This window comes from Trachemys scripta, chromosome 11, assembly GCF_013100865.1.
Source record: "Trachemys scripta elegans isolate TJP31775 chromosome 11, CAS_Tse_1.0, whole genome shotgun sequence".
In the NCBI taxonomy this organism is placed as follows: Eukaryota; Metazoa; Chordata; order Testudines; family Emydidae; genus Trachemys; species Trachemys scripta.
The window spans coordinates 20,857,240-20,871,724 of NC_048308.1; the positions used below are offsets into that span (position 1 = coordinate 20,857,240).

The following is a 14,485-nucleotide window of genomic DNA, read 5'->3' on the forward strand; positions in this document are numbered from 1 at the left end:
AACAGCTTCAACAGAAGAGATAGAGAGAGACCCACACAAGACTATCTCACAGCCTCTGATACTCTCCTGTAATATAGGAGATGCAAAGTCGAATTCTTTCTCCATCTCAGGCAAAGGGAGGAATTGACCTTGGTTCTCCTACCACATTGAAGGAATAACCTAACCTAACCAAACCACTGGATTAAAGAATATAGGAAAGCTGCTACCTTCTCTTTTGCCTCTCCCCATTCCATATGTTGTCAGTCTAGTCCTCCTTTGCTTTTGTCAATGCCCAAAATCAACATGAACATTTTTGTTTTGACCCAACCAAAATGTTTTGCTTCAACCTGTCTGAAAATGTTTTCAAATTTTCCGTTTGCTGAAAACTTACTTTCATTTTGGGTGAAACTGAAAATGATTATTTTTCTAATTTCAACTTTTTAGGATTGCCAAATTCCCAGCCCCTCCCACCAATTCAAGAGGGAGCCCTTAGTATTAGATGGGATTCTGTTTAAAGACAGCAGGATGATGTTCCCTAAGGTGTTAGAGAAAAAATATGTTAAAAGATACATAAGGGTCATTTAGGGATTTGAAAAATGTAAGAGAAAGACTAGAGACATTGTATGGTAGCCTCAAATGAACAATGACATTGAGGAAACTGTTAAGGTTTGCCCCAAAAACACAGGCCAAATCAAACAGAAGAGCCCACATTGGTGGCACAGGAAAAATGGGTCCTCTGGAATAATAAAATAATATATTTGTTTATGTAGACTGGAAAAAATATGTACATATTCTAGTTCCCTGATACATCTTTTCTAGAAGATAGTACAACTAAATAGGTGATTCTGCATATCAAATCTATTTTTGCTAGTCATGACATAGCAATGTCTGACAATGGGTCACGGTTTAGTGGATATAACTTCTAGCACTTGGCAGTGAAGTTTGGGTTTATATATGTAATCTCTAGACCTCCTTATCCCCAATCCAACAGGTTGGTGAAAAACTAATAAACCATTTACTGCAAAAGGCTACGCATCAGACACTGATTCACATTTAGCACTTTTAAATTACATGATGGCACCAGTAATATGTGGGTTGTCCCTTGCTGCTTTATTTAACAGAAAACAGCACAAGAATGCCTGTAAAGTTGGAAACTGATGTCTGAAGAACTGGGATTTTCAGAAGTATAAATACCAGATAAAACCAAAAATAAACTCCAGTCTGATTGGGGGTCCCAATAGCAGTAACCATCTGAAGAAATGAGACCGTTTCCATCTGTGATGGAAATCAATGGCACAAACATCAGTGCTGTTCCAAAAAGTTGCCCTGTGGTCTTATAACGCTGTTGCCCCACCAAACACACATACTGAAAAGTAACAGGCACCACCTTCTCCAGCTTCCAGAAGGGAGGGAGAATAAGAAGCACCGAGCCTTCACTTTTGCCTGAATAGTTCTCAGAAAGGGACCAACCACAACAGGTTAAGACAGATGAGTCCTAGGACCTGGAACCATTAGAAAAAAATTGACTTACTGCCTCCTGACAACATTGTATTGATATCTCAAGGGAGATATAAAGAGACAGTACAAGGTACCTCATAGAATACCATTAGTAAATGTAATTAGTAGGGTGGCTATAAATATTTGAAGTTCTGTATTTATATAAATGTTGATTGTTCATGGTTGTCAAATTTGGCTGGGAAAGGAAATTGTGGGGACTGTACCTTTTAAGATATTTAACACAGAGGCAATTGAAGCTGAGACATTGAATGAAGCATATCTCTGTCCAGCAGCTTGTCTCTGAGTGATTGCTAAACACCACATAGAGAACCAAGAAGCAGATGGTGAGTGAGATGGATGGAGGTACATATGTCTTAATTCACATAGGGCCAACCAAGGGCCCCTTCTAGCTGACACGTCAGAATCTGAATAGACAAACAATTGCTAATGCTTTTCATTTTTGCCTACCACAAAGTGACTGAATTTTGACAAACACAGACATTCAAATATATGCGCTATTAGATATCCATATTATGTAAATTGCACTTCCTACTGCTCATCCATCTGCCACCATCCTTATTAATGCTGCTGACTCTTGGCTGTAGGCTACCTATATTTATTCATCTTTTTCACTCACCCACCTCCCAGTTTTGTTTTGTTTTTAATTTGACTTGTCCTGCTGCACTTTCTAACTTCTATCCCCTTTCTAACAGCCAGTTAAAATAATTATTTCAGTGGCTCCACTCAAGTGAATAAGTGCTACTCAGTGTGAGCAAGGGTTGCATAATTGAGTCTCATGTATAGTCAAATGTCTATCCCCTTCTCCTCGGGTCTGGCAAGAGAATTTGGTTTAATATGATATTCACTAAAGGTATGTCTACATTCAGAGCTGGGAATGTAAATCCTAGCTGAAGGAGATATACCCACATTAGCTGTGACCTAGCTAGTATGCTAAAAACAGAGTGTAGCCAAGGTGGCTAGAGCGACAGCAAAGGCCCAAGCTAATAGACATGTACCTCAAGGTCACTAGCCACTTGCACCACTGAAGCTACATTCTATTTTTAGCTATGGCTGTGGCCAGGGCCAGCTCTAGGTTTTTTGCCACCCCAAGCAAAAACAAAAACAAAAAAAAACCTCCAAGAGCGCAACTGCCAAAGCAAAAAAACAAAATAAAAAAAACCCTTCCGAAAGCACAACTGCCGAAGCAAGTGCCGCCCCTGGAATTGTGCCGCCCCAAGCACGTGCTTGGTTTGCTGGTAACTAGAGCCGGTCCTGGCTATGGCTACACTCTATTCCCAGTGCCAAATGTAAACACACCTTAATCTGATAGCAAGGATCCATTAATGTATCTCTACGTGAGAGAAAGTTAAATTGCTTATATCTATATATATTTTTTTAATTAGTGTCGCATTTAATTTTGCTGTGGTCAGAGAAATAAGTTTCATGTATCTGACTTCTGGTTAACTGCAGCTGGTCACGTGTTCAGAGACAGTGCTGTTCAGTCTTTACATAGAAAACACAGGTCTGTGGAAAAAGCTGTTCTTATCATAACACTGTTTGAGTGCTTAAGAACTTCCTCATTCTTTGTCTGAAATGGCTGCTAGCTGCAGGGTAATGTGGTTTTACTATGGAGTAGAAAGATGAGATTTGTGTGAAATTACTTTTAACACTGTGTCAGTTTTTGATGTTAAGGTCAATATGTGCCTAACTTACTTTAAGTAACTGAGCTTATTGTAATTCCAGTCTGTCACATTCTGTTGCTGCAGATGTGACACTGTACTGTGTAACTTATTTAATTATATAATTATATGTTTCCTGAATGTTTGTCTTTATATTGTAGCAGTCATGCTGTGAATATTATATTTAGAATTTTTTTGGTTACTTATAGTTCTGTAACTTACTTGAATTTAATGCAGTATTTTGAAAAACCCTGTTAGGATGATGTACGTTTAGAAAGCAAATTGCTTTGGCTTGCATTTTTAGGGACTGATCTTGCAAACTGTACTCATACGAATAAGAATTACTAATGTGACCAAGAGTTGCAAGATCAGACCCTTGTACTTAACTTTGTTTTTTGAAAGGCTGCAGTTCTGTAGTTCGTTAGTCCTTTCCCACGTCCAGTAATGTTGTTGGTGCATTCAGCTGGTGTCTTTTAACCCTTGAGACTAAGGATTTATATTACATGCATATGACTTTCTTAAACATTTATTTGGCCAGCAGCCTGGAAAACGTCAAAGTTCTATGGGTTAAACTACCCTTGGCTACCTGGTGAACTGCTATTGGAGGGCAGAAAGTGGAACAAAGGTTCTTCATGTGATAACCTCTGTTAAGAGGTTAGGGTGGTTCAGCTTTAAGTAAAGATTCATGTTATGCCTTGTGACAGCACCGTGTTAGGCGGAACGTACCGTGAGTAATCAGCTCTGAACACTTTAGGAAAATATTGGGGGACAGTTGAATAATGAAGATATGATGATACAATTATATAGGCAGAGACTAGAACTATAAAAATAGTATAAAATTGACCTAAAAATAATCAAATTATAGTTCTTATAATTAAACCTAAAGATCCTTTCCCTGTAAGTTTGATAGGATGGTTTGTTAATATTTCCTTTGAGATTTTTTTTCAGTTAGTAAACTATGTATAAAGGGCAAAAGAGAAATATCCACATGGCTGTTAGTGGCATTTTTGTTTGTTTTATAGCTTTAAAATGGGAAATGTAAGGATAAAACTGATAGTTGTGCTGAAAGCCTATATAATGACTGTTTTTCAGCTTCCTTAATTTTGGCTGCATCTGTTCTGTTCGAAAACAGGAGACTGCCAATAGCCACCGGTGAGTCTTTTTCATCAAATCTGTGTGTGTGTGTGTGTGTGTGTGTGTGTGTGTGTATAACATATAAGGAGGAGAATGATAAAGTAAGAGAAGGAGGAGAACAAAAGAACTAGGGCCAGATAGGGAAGCCTGGGCAAGGGGTGGCAGTAAAAAGGGGGAATGGCAAGAGGTGTGGAGAAACAGACAGCAGAGTCCACAGGGGAGAAAGAGGAGAAACAGAAGATACTTTGGAAAATACTGGTAGAAACATAGAAAGAAACTGAGTCCCACTTAGGGTTATCACCTTTGAAATGCAAAAAAATAAAAAAATAAAATGCAGAAGACAAGCCTGCTGTAACCCTAATCCCCAACCACAAAACAACTCTGCAAATCTCCCCCTCCCTCCCCACAACAGCTCACTTATAGTATCCAGAGGGATAACATGTATAGATAAGATTGATGACATCATTGATAACAAACTTTGTTTCATCAGCAAATTTTGCCAGCCAGTCTTTGCAGGCTGTTTCGTTTTAGCCTGTTGTCATTGAATGGGCAGTTTCTGATGGGAGCTTTTTTTTTTAGGGGTGTAGTAGGATCACTTGCACTGTTGCCCTAATCTTCCATGATTTAATATGTCTTGCATGTCTCCTCACTCTGGCATGACTCAAACCCACTCTCACACATGCGGGTGCACTTGTATGTTGGTGGGCAGACAGCTGCTGTATTTTCAACAGTTTTGATCTATTACTTAAACTGTGGAAGTCTGAACATTGCAGCATCTTTAGCTGGACACAGAAACTTTTAATATTAGATATCCCTGTGTATTGTGAGAATATTGCAAATCTTTAGATTCACTTAAAAAAAACCCGGCAGATTAAATTATTTTTCTGTCCACTGGCAAATGCATAAAAAAGCTGACCAGGCCAGTCAAATACTGGCCAGGCAGTATCCCTAGTTCCACTAGAAACATCACTTCTTTTCAGTTATAGAAAAGAAATGCTGTCTCTAGAAAGCCAAATAGACATCAGAAAGTTAAAACGGAAATAGTAGAGGAGGAAATCACATCATCTCAACTAAATTAAAAAAAATAATGAGCCGTGTTCTGACCATTTTTGTTTGTTAGTGAAAACTTGTCCCATTTTGACAAAATTCTGTAGTGAATTCATCAAGGTGGGATGAGGCCTTTGCATTAATAGGTCTCTGAATTTCAACTGGAGAGGAATACAGCACATATTTTTTTCAGTTAGCTGTCAATAATTCGGTAAAACAGTGCTTACAAAATTCTCAAGAAATATTATTTTCTGGGCATATAGGATATAACAAATTAACGTTGAGAATTGTAGGAAATAATTGCATGGCTCTGTTCAACAGCAATTAGGATGCTCAATTATGCCAGTCATAAAGACTGCACAGGCTTTCATGGTTTAGCATCCAGCAAGCCTAACTCCTATTCCAAAGACAAAAATGTTTACTCATTCTGGTCTCAGAACTGGGTTTCTGGGATTTCATTCCTCAATAGGACTTTGATTGATTTTATTTTGGTAGTTTTATCTTATTTCATAATGTTTATGTCACACCACATACCTCCAAACAGTTATTCATTTATAGCTTCTAGATATTTGTGGGTTTTTTTATTTGCTGTCAAAACTTGATATAAATAAGAATCTTAATAAATGGAAGTCATTGATCAGGTATAGCAAAATGCAGCAATGACAGGGAACCAAGGACCTTATCCAAACTCTACTAGACTTAATAGAAGGATCCTTTTATTTCTGTGGGCTTTGGATCATGCCTCAAATGGGGGGGTGGGAGTAATGATATTTGCTTGTCAGGCAAAGGTCATCTGAAGTACAGTGGTCATTAATTCAGGGTGATAACTATTGGGCATATATAGGCTTTATTAAAAAATGGTGAATAGTAAGTCTAAGGGTCAGATTCTGTATTGTGCCTCTGAGAGGGGCAGAACAGACCTCGCAGCCTAGGAGAAAAGAGGTAGGTGGGGTATAAGGTGGCTTTAAATCACCTTAGGCCTGGAGAGAAGGCCCCTGGTGTAATTTAGGCCCCAGATTGCCTAAGTTACAGCTGCCTACTAGGGCTTCCCTATGGGACTCAGTGCTGTCTGAGGCTTTCCTCTGCATTCTAAGTGAAAGTTACTGGAACATAGAGTCTGAACTAATGATTGAGGCAACAGTTTTTGGAATTCAAAATCTGGAACATAGAAGTCACCTCTGGCATGTGGTATTTTTTGGAGAAGAGCAGAGTTGTCAGTGCCAGTGATGCCCAATATTATCAACTAGGCTAGCTGGGTTTTCTGGACTCTTAGGAGCATTAGCAAATTTGGGGGAAAATCATCATTTTTATAAAGGTTACTAAATCAAATGTAACTGGTCAATATCAAGTGGCTCCAGCGGGTGTTCTGCTCCCCTGAGGGACTCCAGGAAGAGTTATTGGGGGAGGCAAAACCTGGTTATAATTAGAGCTGGGCGAAAAACTGATTATCTTTCTTTTTTGGTTCACTGGCATTTCCAAAATAATAATAATGATAAAAAAATTGAGTTGAACTGAATACTAAAATCCTTTAGCCAATCAAAATAGTTCATTCTGGACAGAACAACACATGTTTGCAGTAAACCATTTTGTTTGGGGTCTTTTTTTTTTTTTAAAAAAAAAAGGGGCTCAAAAGGTGGGACAGGGAGGAAAAGGTAGGGTGGTAATGTGATTAAGTCCTCTGGTTAGGGCACTCACCTGTGATGTGGGAGACCCTGGTTCAATTCTCCTGTGCTGGAGTGGGGATTCAAATTTTCACATCCCAGGTAAGCATCCTTACCACAAGGCTGGGGGGAGCAGGGACTCTCAACATTTGCTGTCAAAGCTGTTTAACATTGTACACATAAATATTCATGGTAGTAGACACTTGAACTTGGGTCTCCCCTCTCCCAGGTGAGAGTCATATCTACCAGGCTACAGAGTCAATCTCATGTTCTTTCTCAGGCCCAATGAACATTCAAGTATTTTATGCAAAGTGGAACAGCTTCATCAAGAGAGATGGAGAGATACCCACTCCAGAGTAGCCAGTATCTTAGTGGCTGGGATGCTTCTCTGGGAAGAAGGAGAACTAGGTTGAAATCTCTGCTCCAGAGTAGGGATTCTAAGCTGGGTCTCCACTGTTTTAGGTGAGGGCCCTATGCACTGGGCTAAAGGCTATAAACTGGGCACCGGAACCCCCACCATCCCTTTTGGCCAGTTTGTGAATCTTACCCTACCCTCCCAGCCCACACTATTTGCTGACTTTATATCTGATTCATGGATACTTCTGAGTCAACCAAATCTGCATTTTTTGGCAAATAAATTATTGGTCTAAATTTTTTTGCCCAGATCTAATTATAACCCATAAGAGGTGTTATCAAAGGTGGAATCTTTGGTCTTGGCCATGCAGTGTCACAGTACAAGTCAGAAGGCCAAAGTTTCCCTTCACCAGCTGGCCATTGAAGGGTAAGGAGCTTGGTCATACCAGCAACATTTAGACTTGTCACAGTCAAGCATACATAACTTCCTATTCCACTAGCCTATGGGTCCATTAATGCTAATCAGCTAAACTGAGTCACTAGAAACAAAACATCACCAACTGTTTTTCCAGCTGCTTCAAATAACCACCCTGAAGGCTTGAGAAACTGTAAGATCTGAGAAGTTTAAAGTTAACCTTTTCTTTTTTTGTTTCTTTTCTCTCTTTTTATCAGATGAACTATATGTCTGCTGGTTGAGAGAGTGAGTGAACATTTGTGTGTGTGTGTAGACAATAAGTAATTGAATTCTATGTAATTAAAACAAGAACAGTACATTAAACTAATCTCCCAGGTGCAACAGCCTTAAACTACATAGAAACTGCTGTCCATGATGTCATGTGTGATCTCTTCTTCTCTTCTTGTAATTATATCTTGGTAGCAGAGGAAGGACTGTTACTATGTAAGTAAAGTCTGGCAGGGCAACCATACAATTGGCAATATGATCATAACTGAAATGTCAGCTAATTTAACTTGGTAGTAATTAGGACCTCCTATCCTTGCCATTTGGCTGAAGTATAGGTTTAGATTAACTGGCACTGAAGATACTCTGTGATTTAGGGACTTAAGGATAAACCCCCAACTGTTGTCTCCCTGGATTGTTAGATAGAAATCATATGAGGATAATTCGCTTACTTGATTTTAACCTGATGATTAGATATGAATCCATTTGATCTGAATGTAGTTATTTGTCATATGTTTGGCTTTATTTTAGCTATCAATTATTAAGATTTTTTTTAAAGTATATATATTAGAATATTATGTCAAGATGGATTTCTTACTTAGATAACAGTGCCTTTTAAGAATTACAAAAACCTGAAGTGGTGAAAGCCAATGAACCTAATGATCCATAGACCTAAAGTCCTATACCCTATAATCCATACTTTATAATCCTATTCCTCCTCCCACAGCTTCTGTCTGGAGTAATTTCCTAACCCTAACAAAACTTTTCTAAGAATGGAGAGGCAGAATTTTTTGCCTTTCTTTATCATACAGAAAGGAAAGGGTAAGGCCTTGTTTACAGGAGGTCTCGATCTTTTAGGGCTCTAGGGTGGCAGGGATACACAAAGGGACTTAGGCATTGTAATGCTGAGCAGATGTCGACAAGAGGTTGTTTGCTAAGCCCCACTGCTGTCTCAGATATGTGCCTTCCTGCAGCCCAGATTTAGGCACCTATCTCTGCTTAGTGATCCATGAATGGGAACCCTGCTCTTGGAGTCAGAGGGCTTAGGAGCCTAAGCTGCTTCATGCCAGAATGAGTTATGTGCCTGCCTCGCTTCACACAAGTCTGCCGGAGCAGGGGGCGCCTTCTTACAGCCCACTGGCTACAGCATTTGCCAAAGAGGTAGGAGATCCTGGTTCAATTCTCTCCTCTGATAGAAGGGTGAAAGGGCTTGAACTGGGGTTTCCTACTTTTTCAACCAAGTGCTCTAAACACTGAGCTATAGGATATTCTGACCTATGGCTCCCTCAGCCACTCCTGTTGAAGCTGTTCCAGTGTGGGTAAATAATGAAAGGGGGACTGGACTTGGGATCTCTCAGGTGAGTGCCCTAACCACGGTGGGACCAAATCATTTTTGCTCTTTCTAACCTATTGAAGTATGTATCCACAATAGGACAGTCATTGGGCCAGAGAGTGTGAGGATGATTCTGCGTCCAGTCCCCCTGCTCCAAACACTTTCATTATTTATCCACAGGGGAACAGCTTCAACAGGAGAAATTGAGGAACCACCTCTCCTGAGAGGAGGGAGACCCCTGTTCAAATCCTTCCCCCTCCCCTCCACCCTGGGCAGAGAATCGTGAATTGAGCCTCTGTCTCCCACATCCCAGGCAAGTGCACTAATTACCAGACTAGCAGTTATATTACCACCTCATTCTCTGGCCAGATTTTGAATGGGATTCAAGCCAGTAGACGGCCTCTTAGCACAGCTACCAGATCGGGCCCCACAGACGGCCTAGGTGGCCGAACACCTATCTTACCCAGCTTGTGAAAGGTTCTGGTTCTTAGGCATCGTGACGCCTAAAGTAAGGCAATAGGGTGTATGCCCAGAGTAGAAATACAGGTGCCTAGGGAATTTTTACCCTAAAAACTTAGGCACCAAATGAGTTTAGGTGCCTACAGCATTCGGCAGCAGTTTTATGGATCACAGTGAAGCCAAAACTGGGACTTAAGCTCCTAAACCCCAGAATTAGGCACTTGAGTGCCTTCATGGATCCCACCTCTAGCATCCACATGGTGCACTGTGACTATAAGATCTCATCTGTACTGATTTTGTGTCTGACTGAGTTTCTGTGTATGTATATATATATATGACCCCTTTCACTATAGTATCTGTAGTTTTATGGAACAATGAAGCCAGATCAATAAAGAGAGGAATTTGTAGGAGGTTATTTGGCCATATTACTCTATGGTGGAATAATTTTTACCAGAGGTATATGTCAGTAAGAAGAGTAGAAGAATATAGACCCAGTTCTCAATTGCACCAGAGTTCTGCTTGGTATAGCTGAAGAGGATGGGGAAAAGTGGCTTTAAACCAGTTTTCTTTCCCTAATTCTTAGAGCTGATCTGGTCTAGTGTGTAATCTAAAGCAGCCTTTCCTTTGGGGCTGTTAAAAGGAGTGACATAGAGTGCATTCTAGCTGCCTGGAGATTTCTTTAAACTGGGCCAATCCCCAAATAGCTGATTAAGTCAGTTTTTCCAAGTGCTCCTTGGGCTGCAGAACATAGTAGGGGCTCAGTAAGACCTGGACAATAAAGTTCATAATATTCAATTCACAAAAAAGTACTTCAAAGGCAAATATTCTTTGAGAAAAAATGTTAGGCCAAATTTTCAAATAAGCCTGTGAAAATGTATCAAAAATGTATTAAGGGTACTTTTTTATGCTCCAGACACTTCACCTATAGGTGTCTCTGTTTTTCATGTGAAGACTAGTGGGATTGCAGATGTTGCATTTGTGATTTGCATACTCTGGAAAATATGGCCTGTCATGTTGATTGCTTGGCCTGTGTTTTCCCCTCTCTTTCTCACAGCAGAGAAAGTATAATGTTAAACATAAATTGGTATATGGCCTAGTATGAGTGAAATATTATTTCAAATCCTGTTCTAGAAAACACACTTCCAATCATGCCTTTGTCTGCCATCAGTGTTTCCTTTTTCTTTCTCTTCCTTTCATTATTTATTTCAGTAAGTGAAAATGCTGAAAGAGTTTGAAGATTGCACAGACTGGAAAACAACTTCCAATGTAGCTACACACCTGCTCTCTTTCAGACACAGATTGCAGAAACAATAAAATAATAATGCTGCCCCTGGCTTTGAGTTCTGCAAATGTGAATGACACTATAGAACTTGTTACTGCTGTCAGTGCAGCGGTAGAACTTAGAAGCTGCTGATATAATTTAAAGAGGAAACAGCACTGTATCTGGGGAAAAGATGCCTTTGGGGCTACAGCAATATGTTGTCTTGTAAATGCTTGAATTGATCAATTGTAGTTTGCCATCCCATTCAAATATTTCACTTTATAAAAGCTTGGAATCAAATAAATCTTTGGTGTAAATTGAAGTCGCATTAGTGGTCTCTTATCAGCCCCTAGAGAATATGTATCCTGTAGAATTTAAACTGTGATGTTTTTCATTTTAAGGTGAAATTAAATGACTTGAAAATGGATTCATCTTCTCATGAGTTCCCAGTGACCGTTTTAGAACAAACTGCCTCACAGCTAGGATGCAATCCAGCAGATCAGAAACTTGCTTTGCACTTAGATGAAGAAGATGAACTGAAACACCTCCGTGAATGTTTCCATATTCCAAAAGTCAAGGATCTACCTCCAAGTGAGAATCATATTTATATTGGGGAGTTATGCATCTTCTGCATATGTTTTTTCATAAATATTTAGAAATTATTGTCACCTATAAGATAATGGAGCAATTGCAGACATATCTGAGCACAGTACGTCATCAGTGTTGCTAAATCAATCCATCAGCTTATTCTGGCACAGAATACTTTATGCTCTCATTCCCATCCTAAAATGATCAAAAAATGTGAAAATACAGAACTTACATAATGCTTATGCTGTCAGTCAGCTTCTTTGAACAATATAGTGACTGATTGAAAATTATAGGCAAAAGAATTTTTATCTAATGGATTGAAACTGCAGTGTCTCTAAGAACTTACAGCTCAGAGCCAATTGCTTCTTCAGTACAACATAGTTTAGTGTTATGTATTTTGTTACAATTATTTTGTGGTAATGGAAGAGACACTATATATATTATGTTAGAGTATATAATATTTTATTGTTAGGACTCAAGAGGAAATTAATACAGGATCCTAAGGGAAATATACAGGGCTATCTCTTAGGAAAAAAGATTGATGTGGGCAAGTAATTCAGTATAAACCATTTATTTGAACAATTGCTCCTCTTTTTCTGTTCATGAATTGTCTGCAAATAGAGCAAGACTTTCCCAAATATAGTCATTTGAAATAATTTTTTGGTCTGTAGCTTGCTTGTAAACAACTAGTTGTGAGCACTAGAAATTTAAACTGTGAATTTGACTGGATAAAGTCACAATGTGTTTCTGTTCCGCTGATTGGATGAACGTAAGTGTTAGAATCAGGTTTCTTGTGTGAAAACTCATAATTATATACTGAAAAGTCTCTTTTTATCAATGTTTTTACAATATTCAATTAATATTCCCTGTTTCATCAAACAATCCTGCCAGCATACACATCAATAGATATTCATAGGAAGCAAAGGTGTGATGCTAAAAAAGAAAGGATGCTAATACTTAAATTCAAGTGAATAATTGAAGAATAAAAAAACTATTTCATTTTTTGCATTATTTTCTCACTTCTATGAAAGGACTCTGAATTATAGACAGACATGTCTAGCATTTGAATGTCAGGCTTGGGACCAGCAAAGCAGAAATGAGTGACAAACTTAAAGCTAAAGGGCAAACAAAAAAACTGGTAGAATTTTAATAATGTGTGTATCATCTTGACCAATGTATGTAGGGCAATGCTGATACCTTTACTCATGACAGTAACCACAGATAATCCCATGTAAATCATTGAACTGCTGTAATAGTAAATTACTATTCAGGATGTTATTGAAATATGGCTCTTATTTTAAAACATGGTTCAGAAAAAAAAAATCCCTACATCATCCTAACTTTCCCAAAGTGGTTACAATAGAACCATCATTACAGAAATGAATCCCTCTTACAGGAGACTTCCTATTCAAATTACAGATGTTAGGAATGATAATCTGAACATATCCAATTGCTTCATATTGACAGATGAGTAATTGGATGTTATTACCTGTTTTTGTTAAGTGCCAGTAATAGGCTTAGTGGTGCACAAGACAGAACATAGACAGTCCCTGCCTTGAACAGTTTACAATCTAAACAAGAGTGGACAGAATGTACTGGGAAGCTCAGAGAAGGGCATAAGAAGGATATATGAGTTTTGTGATTATTTATTATGATTTACTCTGTTCGTATGTGCACCATGGATCTAGCATCTGGATACAGACACAAGAATAAGTGAATATTATTTGTGGATGTAGTAATAGTAGTTTTGTAACAAAGCCTTTCAAATGAGGAATATTGTAAATGCTGTTATCCATAGAGCACATGTTGGAAGTTTTTGTTTGTTTGTTTTTTTAAATAGTGAATGTTTTAAATGGTGAATGTTTACAATATGGCTTCTAATGAGAGGATTAGTATAAAATATCTTGGCTGGCTTAAACTAGCACATTATATTCAGTTGCAAGGGCTGATGAGCAGGTTTCTTGTTTCACTAAGGACACTTGATGATACTAGCTTAATTAATAATTCAGCTAATTTACCTCTTTTCCCACCTCCAACCACTGTTGTCCACAAAGGATCCTTCAGTTAGTAGTGACTGTCAACACAGACCCTGCCCCCCAGGCAGCCGATACCAATGCCATGCTCGGTAGCGGGGTGCTGTCTGAAAGGATATGTCGGTATTGAAATTAAAGAGAGATCAAAATAATCACCTTTGCAGCACACCTACTATCATCTAAGTTTTGGTTTAGGAAACCAAATCTGTTTCAGATCTCCCATGAGCAAGTCTAAGCATAAAGTGCACACCAGTTCAATTCAATATAATTCTAGAAGTGTCAAGGACAGCATGCTGTTTCCTTACATGGTAAATCTATGTAGCAAACTTGTTCCTTCCTGCTGTTACAAGCTACCAGGAGACATTTAATAAATAATTCAAGAAACATTAAAAGCTGATACCTAGTAGATCTATAACTAGCTTTTTTCTGCAAAATTTGTCCATTATGAAATAAATAAAGAATTCTGTTTACCTTCAGTGTAACAACACATAGAAAGAAATATTTGCCCACAAAACTGCTACCAAATAATCCACTGCATGTTCCTCTGCAAGTGCGGGTACAGGTGGCACATCAGAAAACACAGGGGAATATGGGGTAAAGGCCAGTCCCTGAACTGTGTGTGTTAGGTAGAGGTCCATGATAGAAGACAGAGGGGATTCCATGAATCTCTGGACAAATTTGTGAAACTATCTCTGCTTTCCTACTCCTTCCTGCTCCTCCTAAATACTGGCAACATGATTTGCTCCTGTTTCCATACTGTCATTAGATTCCCTAGCAAAGC

At 38.8% G+C, this 14,485-nt stretch overlaps 1 protein-coding gene across 6 annotated transcripts in view; it reads left to right on the forward strand.

Annotated features, from left to right (window-relative positions):
• The first annotated feature begins 2,980 nt into the window (after window positions 1-2,980).
• Window positions 2,981-14,485, forward strand: part of KYNU (kynureninase) — an 82,118-nt gene continuing 70,613 nt past the window's right edge. The window contains exons 1-4 of one of the 6 annotated variants that reach the window (XM_034785444.1): window positions 2,981-3,087; window positions 4,248-4,307; window positions 9,544-9,676; window positions 11,485-11,674. In XM_034785444.1, the coding sequence (XP_034641335.1) occupies window positions 11,506-11,674 (169 nt within the window). In that variant the 5' untranslated portion in view covers window positions 2,981-3,087; window positions 4,248-4,307; window positions 9,544-9,676; window positions 11,485-11,505. Of the gene's footprint in view, window positions 3,088-3,778; window positions 3,883-4,247; window positions 4,308-9,543; window positions 9,677-11,484; window positions 11,675-14,485 lie in introns of those variants that run through there. The other 5 variants (XM_034785445.1, XM_034785443.1, XM_034785442.1 and 2 more) reach the window with 5 other exon arrangements.